This window comes from Vespula vulgaris, chromosome 10 (genome assembly GCF_905475345.1).
Source record: "Vespula vulgaris chromosome 10, iyVesVulg1.1, whole genome shotgun sequence".
Taxonomy (NCBI): Eukaryota; Metazoa; Arthropoda; class Insecta; order Hymenoptera; family Vespidae; genus Vespula; species Vespula vulgaris.
This window is the reverse complement of record NC_066595.1, coordinates 201988-214169: the sequence shown is the minus strand read 5'-3', so window position 1 is coordinate 214169 and position 12182 is coordinate 201988. Positions and strand designations below refer to the sequence as shown.

The 12182-nt window shown below is 51.2% G+C and overlaps 1 protein-coding gene across 2 annotated transcripts in view; it reads left to right on the top strand.

Moving 5' to 3' along the window:
- The first annotated feature begins 1752 nt into the window (after positions 1-1752).
- The window catches only part of LOC127066706 (probable nuclear hormone receptor HR38), a 34489-nt gene continuing 24059 nt past the window's right edge, over positions 1753-12182 (top strand). The window contains exon 1 of one of the 2 annotated variants that reach the window (XM_051000746.1): positions 1753-2256. In XM_051000746.1, the coding sequence (XP_050856703.1) occupies positions 2154-2256 (103 nt within the window). In that variant the 5' untranslated portion in view covers positions 1753-2153. The other variant, XM_051000744.1, reaches the window with a different exon arrangement.

Here is a 12182-nt window from a genome sequence, read left to right as displayed (position 1 = left end):
ACCGGAAGGAGAAGAAGAAGAAGAAGAAGAAACAGAAGCTCGCGGAGAGAGAGGAAAGATCTCTGTTGGCCTTCTCTTGCACGGCCACTCGCTCTCGGTTTCACAGATCTCGACCATTCGTCTTATTTTTTTTATTTTACTCTCTAATTCATATCGTTCGTTTGTTTCGTTTTATGATCGATTCTTCGTTCCTAGTTTCCTAGTTTCCGATCGTATCTCGCGTGTAGCTTTATTAGTTTTCATTAAATACGTAACTCGAATACTGCTAGATATCGTCGTAGACATAACAAAGTCTTTCTCTCTTTCTCTCGCGATCTTTCCATCTTCGTCAAGCTCTCCGCACGAGTCGCTTAAACTAGGGCAACGTGTCGAGCGGTCGCTTACGCCTCCGCTCCGCTACGCGTGCATCGTGTTTCCAAAGAGGGGGTGGCCCGCGGCATTGCCTTTAGGTCGGCCGATGCATGAATGAAGGTTGCATCGGCGGTGGAATGGACACCCCCGCGATTCGCTCGGAAACACCTCTCTCTCTCTCTCTCTCTCCTTCTCGGTCTCCATCTCTTTTTTATTCTCTTTTATCACGCCGATGGCTTCCCACGCACAAACGACAGTTTCCGGTTTTTCGAGGCATCGCTGGCGTAGTCAATGCGGCCGGCATAAATCCGCTTCACGCTCGCAAGCAGGAAGATCGATCGGCGTTACGTTGCTCGAGGAAGCGTTAGAACGTCGTCATTGCTTCGAGTAAATCGGGATAAAAGGGACGTTTCGTTTCAGACACGTCTATTTTCGAATTTTCGTACAAAATACTTTTTTTCTTTCCGTCCAAAATATATATATCCATATCCGTATGTGTGTGCATGTGTATGTACGTATGTCACGCATGGAAGCGTTTCATTTATTTCACGCTTAAAGTATTATCAATAAAATTCTGATACGTGTAATTGAGAGAGAAAAAAAGGTTCACGCCTTATTATGAATCGTCGTAAGGGTCGATAGACGTGTATCACGTGCGAAAGTTCGGTGGGCGAGAAGTGGCAAGGGGTGACGAGACGAGGAGAGGAGGCGGCTTTCGATAGCCTCTTTATAATCGCTTCATCGATAATTCAAAAGCCGTGGTCGGTAAGAAAATGCCCGCGCCAGTGGACGTCGAAGAGGACCAGAATATTCTCAAAGCGAGCGGAGGAGGAGGAGCGAGGGAGGGAGGGAGAGAGAGAGCGAGTGGGGGGGAGATAGGACCGTCTCTCTCTTTCTCTGGCTCGATCGGTCGGTCGGTCGGTCGGTGGGCCGCGTGCCGGCACTAGGTCGCGACGCGAGGGGTTGCGGGCGGTGGGTGGCGTGCTGACGTCACCGTAACGGCATCATCGTCCGCGTGGGCCAATGAGGACTCCCGCTCGCCAGGCCAGGTCCATCGATCCGTTGGCAGCGTGTGCCCCGGGTTATGACGTCCGCGAGAGAAGAGTGACGTCACCGTTAGCGCCGTTCTCCGACACCCCCACTACCCTCGTCACTACCACCTATGCGTTCTCCTCGTCGTCTTTGTCGTCGTTGTCGGCTGTAGCGTGCCGTTCTTGTTTCCACCACCATCGCGGCGATAACGGCAGAAGCGTACCAGCACCACCACCACCACTACCAGCACCAGCACCACCACCACCACCAGCACCACCACCACCACCACCACCACCAGCACCAGCACCACCTCCGCTACCGTCACCGCCGTCGCTCTACACGCGCTACGCTTTTAATATAGCGGCGGAACGCGCGCGATCCGGACTCAGTTACGCGCCTGCCGGCCAGCCGTGCGAGTGTACCATTCTTTCTTCTCTCGTTCGAAAACGCGCACCGGCGTCGCCGTTCTCCTCGTTCTGCATACGACGTACGCGCGTTCTCTTCCTTACTGAATAAGGATTTCTTCGAAGAAATAAGGAAACGAGAACGTGCTTTCGTTTTTTCCGTATCGTAGCGTGACTTTACTCGTCGATGGTGATATCGATCGTGAACCTCGAGATCGCGGGAAACGTTTATCCTTGTTCTTGCCAAAGCGATCGATAGAAAAGGAAAAGAAGAGGAATCAAAAATCGAATAGTATTAAACGAGCGTGACAATGTCGTCCGTTGTGAGAGAGGAACGATAAAAGGCGAGGACTTAAGGGTGGCTGCATGCGAGTGCCCAGGTCCGAGATCTTCGGGCTCCTCGGTGGAGCGCTGACCTCCAACGACATCGTCTGGAAGGATTCATCTTGCGCTACGACGACGCACGCAGGTCGGTGGTAGTTAAAAGAGCAAAGAATCGTTTCCCTTTCGACACACCCCGTTTCGGTTTCGAAAGAAAAACCAACGACGCTATCCCTCCGTATATTTCGTTTGAATTTTAACGAAACCAAAGACAGGATCTTTTTTGTGTTTCTCTTGGCGCGTTTCAATGGTTTCATCGTGTGCGTCCGTGCGCGCGCTCGTTGTCCGTGTGTTTTCCTCCCTCGAGTGTTCCCTCTGGCACGCGTCTTTTTCTTCGTTCGTTCTTTGCAGTTCGTAAAGCGAAATAACAGAGAGAGAGAGAGAGAGAGAGAGAGAGACAGAGCGAGCGGAAGACAAATCGTTTGTTAAATTCGATTTGTACGACACTATTTCCTGTCGTCCGTTCATCGTCCAGCCACCTTTCGCCCTCCATCCCTGAGCGTGATCGACGCGCATGCTCGTCGCTTTAAGGGACGTTCAGTCGCGCGATCTTTGCCACGAGAAAAGTTTCGCGAACCCTACGTTACTTTTCCTTTCTCTCTTTTTTTCCTGCAACTTAGTTTCTTCGAGTCGTCGAGTTTTCGAAGAAGCACGCCGAACTTCCTCCACCTCCTCCGCGGTCGGGTTCGTGCGGGTGTTTCGTAATAATCGAACAGGATCTCGCGAGCCTCGTGGTCGCACGTGCTTCTCGGCACGCGCACCCAAGCACGCGCGTGCAAACGTGCGCGATCGGGATGAGGTCGAGCAGCTAGTCGTAGACGAATACGTATCGATGTTTTCTCCTCCGGCGAGACCGGTGAATTCGATCGGTGAATGAAAGAGGAGCGATCGTACGCGCGATGCGTACCGTAACCGAGGATGCAGGAACCGAAGGAACGACCGGTGGGGGACCGGCAGCGACGATTCAGCAACGTCCCGCGCCTATAGGCCGCCACCACGTCGTCGTCGATCACGATCGCGTCGAAAGCGAGCAGCGTGAACGATCGACGACGACGACCACCACGACCACGACGACGATCCATTTGCCGACGAGCGTACCTTACCATCAACAGGTCACCATCGCGGCGGACACCAACAACAATCACGACCATCATCGCAACCTCGAGCAGCATCACGCGCACCAACGCCACGATCATTGGAACAAGTGTAAGTCTTCAGCAACCAGCGCGAACAGAGAGAGACGTCTTGCTGCGCGCTTCTCGACTAAATTAAAAAAAAAAAAAAAAAAAAGAAAGAAAAAGAAAAGAAAAGAAAAAGAAATAAAAAAGATAAAAAAAATTGAATTTTCTATGGTCGCTGATGGTTGCCGCTGGTGATTACGCTTATGGTGGTGGTGATGGCTGGTGATGGTGATGGTAATCGCGTTTAACTCGTCGATCGTCCTCCAACGAAGAAACGATCGGTCGGATGATGGCCGGACACGAGCCGCGCGTTCTTCGAGCTTTCCTTTTATTCGCAACGCCTATCTCTCTCGTTCCGTTCCTTAGGCTTTTTTTACTCCTTACAGAAGGGTTCTTTCGTCGCAACGTCCGTTGGAAAGGTAACGCGATTAACGAGTGTAATATTCTACCATTAAGCTCACGGTAAAGAGACACCGTAAAACGTTAGCGATTTATTTTGTTCCTCGCTGAAAGGCGAAACAGATAAGAGATTTATTTCCGGCTTTGTTCGGTGCTACGCGAATCTAACTTCATTGGCAAGGACGAGATGTCTCGGCGCGTAATTTTGTAAAATGCGATTAGTATCAGACGTAACGAGATTATCCCGCGACGAAACGAGTCCTCGAATAAATTATAAAACGCGTATTATTTTTTTTTTTCAAAAATGGTCAGAGTTTCGACGACTTTTAATAGGTATAGATACGCGTTCTCGTTTAATTCCGCTCAACTTCACTCGTGACATCTTCGATAGGTTCGATTCATCGCGAGTCTGTTACGCTACCGTTCGTTTATTACATTCTGAAACGATATTACTCGAGTTACGATTTGTTCGCGTGCCGCGCGAAAGAATGGAATCTCGTTTCCGTAGCATCCTACCGTATACGAAAGGGAATCCGATTATAGGTGGGAAAATAGCAAAAAAATCGATCGATCTCGCAGCTTCCGCGTCTCGAGCATTTTACGAGCAGTCTTCTATCCGCCGCGACGACGACTACGATTGCGACTAAGACGACGAGGACGACGTTGAAAGTTTAGTCTTTACAGGTGTAACCGGCACGTTAAGGTAAATATAGTCTGGCAGTGGGCCGAGCGCGCGACGTTTCTTTTCCGCGTACATACTTGGCCTGCACGAGACCGCAGGAAAGAAGAGAGTACAAACTACAAATATAACTACTTACAGCGAGTGCAGGTGCGGTCACCGGTTCTGCCGCATTATTGTCGCGAGCCACCGGCGATGTCGAATCGCGAACCAAACGATTGTCCTTTTCCCTGACGAGAGAGTAACGGCCGTGACAATGGTAAATCAACGCTTATGACTTCCGTGCATTAAACGCACTCGTGCTTTTACCGTAGCACCGTTAAGTAGGCGCTGCCACATCGATACTCGATAGATCGAGGTTCTTTCTCTCCGTCTTTCTCTTTCTCACTCGCTTCTCGTTTCTCGTTTTGTCTTTCAATCGCGTGGGCTGGACGATCGCTAAGATATTACGATATCTTGATCCGAGAAAGAGAGAGAGAAAGGCTTACGCCGATCGCTGCGACCTCGTATACGCGCGGATTAATTACTTCAACATGCTTTCGAGAGATCATTCTTGTCGTTGATCGTTGTTTCTTCCATTGTCCCGCCAAGTCTTATTTCATGTTTTATGCGTCGAATAAATACGAATAAATACGAATCTCCCTTCTCGCTTCTGGCTCGCATATCGTTGCTCCGACGACGTAACGCGTAAGTAGTGGAAGCCGAGCGGACTCGGACGTTGTTACGACGAGACGCATCTTTACGCAGCTCCCGTCTGATTTTACATCGCACTTGACTACTTCGTCCGAGACGCAAGCCAGACTCTAGAATTCGTTCGATCGGACTCGATCGCGAAACGATCGAAGATATATTTCGACAAAGGTATTTCCATTTGTCATATCGAAGGTTAACATTACGGATTTACCGTACGCAACGGTCTCGATCAGAAGACCATTCTGCATCCGGGAGTGAGTCGCTCTCTGAACGATGCAGTTACTCGACGAATCCTTCGCCCCTTGACTTGTCAAGGCTAACTCCATAAGCGGACGCGGTCTATGTACATAAATTAAATATCTTTATTAGATGTGTGCGCTTGCGTACGCCACAAGGAAGAGCGTAACGGCCGACCGTCCGTCCTTTCTCCTCTCTCTCAGACGCCAACGAGCAACCTTAACAAGAATATCTGGCCTAATTCGACGCGCTCGTTTTCGTAATTATTGCGCGACTTTTTCACGCGGAATTTTAATCGATACTCCAGCGACGCGATCAACGGCGACGTTCGTAGAAGCGCGTTTACGCGGCGCAAAGTGCCACCGAAAAGAGTAGAGACGAAACGATTCGCGCTTCCTAGAGGCCAATTGCATTGTTTTGCTGGCCAAACTAAATATACGTGCGAGGCGGGCGATCCGCGGCTGCCTGGCTAGGCCACAAAAGAGAAGAGGAGAAAGTTTCACGAGGTGGAAAGAGCGAGAGATCGATCGAGAAGGAAGGAGATCGCGTGCTCTTACACTTTTCACGTATTCTCCTTGGCGTCGTTGTGCTATAATGGCCATGCTCGTGCATGGAACCGTTCAAAGTTAACGACGAAACATCGTCGGTTCACGCGCTATTCCGAAAGGAAAAAACAAAAAAGAGAACAGATCGGTCGAAAACGTCAGAATGTCAATCGGGAGCATGAATCATCCTTCCGATACTTCGACGTCGGCTACAACGTCCGATAAGCAATTTCGTCATTCCGATAATAGCCATCCGGCTATCCGCGTCTATTGATTTTTTCACGACGAAGATCGTCGTTGATTTCTTCTCTTTCTCGTCCACTCGGTTTTTCTCCGTCGGTCGTCCTCGAGCAAAGATAAGACCGAGGAAGGAATGCGCCGGTAATTATCGCGAGTGTAACGCGGAAACGTTCCCGATAGCGACGGCATCATTCATTCGCTGCCATCAATGAAATTCTTTCGACCGCGAAAGGCTGGCTCCGCTGGCGAAACGCGCCGATAGCACGACGACTTCTCGACGAACTTGCGGTTTTTGCGGCAGCGCATGCCGGGAGTTCTGTTTTCGGGAGAACACGCGATCTCTAACACGCGCTTTGTAAACGAGGAAAAGAGAGGAAAATGCGAGGCACGGCTGACGCGACGTGCCTCGCTGAAAAGGGGGGAGAGAGAGAGAGAGAGAGAAGCGAAAGGGACTGGTCTTACGCGAGTACCGTTCCGTCGGAGGGACTCGTTCATAAAATATGAAACGCAGACGTAGCGGGACTCTCACCTGGCACGGGACATAGTCTTTGGGAGCGATTTACAAGAAGTTGCTATCGTGACTACGGCGGTGAAATTTTTGTCGATCGATTTATCGATTAGCTCGTGCAAGGAACAAGCTGGATACTTCGATACCATTTAGAAATTTCAAAGCGGTTGTACCTATCTATGCCGTAACGAGTTTAAAATTAGAAGTCGATGTATCGGAGTCGATACGTCGCAGCGATTATCGAGAGGGTCGGTAGTCGATCGATGACAAAGATCGAGTACGCGAATCGAGACTCGACGTGATTCGCTTCGACGAATCGTACGGCCGTACGGATCGCGAGATAATGGAAAGGAAAGAGGGAAAAATCTGAAAAGAGAGGCACGTGCCGTTACATGGAAATTACTTAAGGAAAGGTCGCACCTTGTGCGACTTAAAAACGAAAACTTTACGCGTGTACGTACCACCGGTATTCGTCGGCTGCGCGCTCGACTCGCGCGTGCCATCGAAGTGAAAGGGTCGGTAGACGAACGAGGAGGAGTCACGAGCACAATGCCATTAAAAACTCCTTTTCCCGTGGTTTTGCTCGCTCGACCCTCGCACTCCCCGGATGCGATCGATAGCAACGTCCGATTATTATTTTTAACCTTCGCATTAACTCGCGATTAACGAATACCTATCTCCTCGTTATCCGTGATTTACGAAGAAAACATAGCGTTTTCTTTGGCATGGCTTTCGGCGACACGAAAGTTAACGTACCGGCTTCCGTATTGGCGGGAGAAAAGAGGATCCGTCACAGAAAAGGCGCAACGCGCGAGGAGCGCGAGCGACCGACGCTCGCAGCTTTCGCGCGTGATTTATTCCTACGAAGCGGATAAAAATGTGTAACGCGACTCGCGAGTGACGCGCGGCCTTGTTTTACCTGAAATAGATTTCACCGCGAAAACGTATTCCGTGCGAGTTTTGACGAAAACGTCGATTCCGAGACGACGCGGTTTCCTTCCGCGCGAAGACGTTTGGTCTTACGCTTCGAAAACAGCACCGTTGTACGAACGGACGTATTTATTTTTGGTTCGAAGAGCGTAGTACGTCGTTCTTACGACTGAAAAATTCATTTCGATAAGACTGCATGCGCCGGGAGGAAAGAGAACAAGGAGAAGAAAGAGGATACCGAACGAGGAAAGTAACGGTAGGATCGGTTTCGCTCCGCCGTTTCATTCAAAGTCGAAGCTAGGAAGCGAGCGAGCGAGCGAGAGAGAGAGAGAGAGAGGCCGTTGGATCGAGCGCAAGCTCGGGAAAGACAGAGCGCAAGCTCGGTGCGTCGGTGGCGTCGCGGCGACGACGGTGGTGGCGTCGCTCGCTACACCGCCACCGACGAAGGCATTAACGTTGACGTCACAACGCCGCCCCCGTCCGTCATCGACCGACCGACGGCATTACGACGTCACGCGTGCCGCCAAGGACGACGCTATTTTCGGCGTCACGTACCGTCGTCGCCATCGGTGATGGCGTTTGCGCTCCCGATCTCGTCCTCCTCGATTCTCGCTTCCTCTTTCTCTTCCACCTTTTGCTTTCTTGCGTTATTGGCTCGCTCTTAATCGTTAGCAAAGTTGCGCGCAATTTCTCTCGTGCGACTTTATCCGTAGAAACGTTCCGTTCGCAGGCTCGTTTGCGCGACCACCGCGTCTTTCCACTTTTATCCTCCTTCTTTCTCCTTTTGACACAAAGTCGATAAAATTCTCGCGAGTTTCTCGCAAGACGCGAGCGGCTCCTCTAGGAATGTTTAACGATACGTTTCACCGTTCCGCAGCTTCCGCGAGTGTGGTAATGCACCTTGCGAAACTTTTTCCTCTTATGTCTACAACGTCTGTTTGAACGGACTCGTCGTTGCTACCGGACTCGCGAACCAAAGAAGAATTGCCTCTCGCATTCTTCGACGAGCGGACTCTGTCGTATCGTTGGATGAGTCGATAAGCTGGATAAAGCGAGGAACGACTCGTGCGACCGATACGACCCGACGCCAGTCGACGACGATGTCCGCCGAAAGGAATTTCGCGGTTTCAGTGTCGACCTTGAGCCAAGCTCCCGGCGCTTGCAATTTCGTTTCGACTATATTTCGCGGAAGTACCGTTACGCCGTTGGCTTTCGTAAGGCGAGAATAGGAACGAGCGGTAGAACGGAAGAGAGAGAAGGCGATAAAGTTACGCCGCTAACAACTCGCTCGCGTAATAGTCGGCGTGGCAGTGGGCTAAATTTAACGAGCACGCAGGAAGACGGTAAAAAGCAAAGAGACCGAGACAGACGGATAAAGGAGAAAGAGGGAAAGAAAGAGAGAAAAAAGACATTTTCGTTACCCGTGCCAAAGCAAAGCGATGACGATGCATCGCGCGCGCGTTTTCTCCTCAAACGTAAATACTCCGGTGCCGTCGTGGTGTTTGGTGAATGACCGCCAACTATGAAATTTTCCGACTCGCGACCGTTCTGAAAAAATCGGCGAGACTCTCTTTCCATCGGATCGCGTGCTCCTCGGCGGAAATCGTCGCGATTTACGTAGCAATCGCTAATTACTCTCGCCTCTAATCGCAAAAATAAGTTATTTCGAGCGATATCGCTGTACGGAAACGCGAGAGGCTGAGCTAAAAGCGATGAGAGAGAGAGAGAGAGAGAGATTCGCGCGGCTCGCAGAATGCATTGTGCGCGTGCTTGCTTCTTCTCAAGTTTTTTGCACCGCCTCGTAACCAAAGTGACGAAACACGAACAGCAAAACGTATTGGTGAATGACCGGCGCGGAAATGCTCGTTATGCAACGCGCTAGAATGACGAAAGAAGCAACAAAATTAAGCGGTTGCTCCTCGCAAGAGCGAGAAGCATTTAAATCCTTTTCGCGCGCGCATAAGCAGAAATTATTTTTGTACTGGCAGCGGCGAGGGAGGCTGTCGGACGTAAGTAAGCGTACGTAAGCCGCCTCGTATCGATTAAACGCAATAATCCGCCAGGCTTGACGAACTCGTGGAGAGCTATACCGATTCCTTTGCACGACGCGCCTGCAGGATCCGGAAAAGATCGGTCCGTCGTCGGCGAGGTGCGCGCAGCGTCGACGGTGGAACGACGACGAGTGATTTTCAGACCGAGACGACGCTCCAGGTCCCAAAGGATTACTCGCTCGGTCGGTACATCCCTGATAAAAGCGTACGAGCGTCGTCGTGAAAAGTATCGAAAAAAGGAAAGATAAGAAACGACGGTCTCGTCTCTGTTCTCATTAAAATCGTTTTCGCTCGCTCGAGCGAGCGATCGAGCAAAGTGTCGGCGTAACGGCGTAACGACGCGGCGCAACGATCGCGCCTCGTCGCACGCTCGAAGGATTAAAGAACGTAGCGTTCCTTCGGTCTCTCGCCGTCCCACGCTCCTCCAAAGGCATCGCTTTGGAACGATTATTCCGCTTGGTATGCGACCCTTGGTACCCGCGGAGGCGTTTCGTCTTTCCGCGCGTTTCATTGAAAGAACCGTCTCCTGCGCCCGGAACGCGTAAAAAGCTCGGAAATGCGTAGGCAGCAGGTGTTTTCCGCACGTGCGAACGTCATTGAATCGAGCAGAGATCGAGAGGGTGCCTCTTTCGCCGGCCCTGAAGCCTCTCCGATCGCGAGGGAGAGAGGGTGGTCGAGTGTGCGCGCGCGTGATCGATGAACGGAACTGCGGCACGGAACGGTGACGTCATCGACGACGTCGCAGTATGACGTCATCGTTGGGAAGGCGGCGGGAAGGGGGTGAAGCCGCGCGCGTAGGCGCCCAGGTAGATATCGGCCTGGGGAGAGCGGGGCGAAGTCGACCGACTGGATGTATGTTGACGACCCAGAGCGCGGGAAGGGTGCGCTCGTCGAGTCGCTCTTGGTGTGGGATCGTGTGTGCGTTAGACGGGGGCGGACAAGGCCGCCGGTTAAAGGGGATAGCTCCTACGGATATCGAGCGTTCCTTTTAACAGGTGGAATCCGAAACCGTCGACTCTACCGACTTTCCTTCCGCTCGTCCGTCCTTCGGCTTCTGCCTTCTTCCCTTCTTCTCCCCACTTTGCCCACTTTTCGTCAATTTTACTGATATTCGCCATCGACGAGCTTTACTCGCAAGCGACTCTCGCGACGATCCAGTTCGTTCCGTCGGATCCGACAAGTTTGGACAGACGCGTCGAGAGAGAGAGAGAGATGGGGAGAGGGAGAAGAAACGTCGGAATGCTTTTGATATTCGGCGCGATGATAGGAACGATCGATCGAAGCCCGTTTCTCGAAGGCCGAAGCCGTTGGACCTTCGAAGACACGGAATCGGTGTTCGCGAGTAATCCGCCAACGAATCCTTACGCGATACGAATGAATGGGCGGGATTTTCACACTCGCACGCTTCTATATAAAAGAAGAAAGTGACTCGCGGTTATTATCTCGATCGAGTCGTACGGCGCTTTAAAGAACGATTAGCGTTGACCATCGGGTTAATTACTTTCGCACGAGTCTCTCCGCGACGTCCGTCTCTTTATCAGATTTTCTGTCATGCATTACGTTTTTTTTCCTTTTGTTTTTCCATTTCGCGCACACCCACGCGCTTTCGCGTCTACTCGTTGCTAGTCGTTGCTACTCGTGGAGCTCGTTGGCGGCCGAGCGCTCACGATCAGATAGCTTTCGTAGAATCGTACTTGGCTTTACAGCGACCGATTTATCGGTCGCGCACGCGCGATTTTCCTTCCATCTATCTTTAAATAACGATACCTGGGTATTTACGATAGTCTACTACCGATGGACGGACGCGAGGTTTTTTTTAGTGAAACGCTTGCGGTGCCTCGCGAATAAGAATTACCGTGAAAGTTTGCGGTACGTCAATTAAACGTACGATCTTCCATCGTTCTTTATACCTTCGATCTTTGCCCTCGTCGGTAAAAATCTCCGCGATGGATCCGTTTACGTCTCGCATCGTATAGATACGTACGAAAAGTCGACGAGGAGGTAAACATCGAGATTCAAAGAATTCGACGCGTCTACCGTCTCCTGGCCTCTCGCCAGAACGCAAATTCTCCTACTTATTTAGCTATTCCACGGACCCGGTTCAAAAGCAATATCCCAAAGCGTATTCGTAAAAGCGAGATCGAATTGGAGCAGGGTTGCGTTAAGGACGCGTCCTACGGTTTGCGTTTCTGGCAGGAAAGTAAGACGTAGAGCTATCGATGATTCGCGTCCGATCGGCGGGCTAGTATCGGGGAGACGTTTCAACGGTCGTTCGTTCTCGACGTGCCATCTCGGCGAATTGCAACGAAAGAGCGTGCGAAGTACACGCGCGCGCCTCTCTCTCTCTCTCTCTCTCTCTAGATTCTCTCGAAAATAAGGCTTGTTTGGTCGGTCGAGCACGAGGGAGAGGCACGAATTGGCTTTACGAGCCCGACGGCCTTGAGGCCCAACGGTGTCTCGATCCACTCGTAGTCGGTCACAGTCGTTTGGTATGCGGAGCTCGATCTATGCGACTAAATCAACCGCTTGCTCGTTGCACGCTACGCCGTGC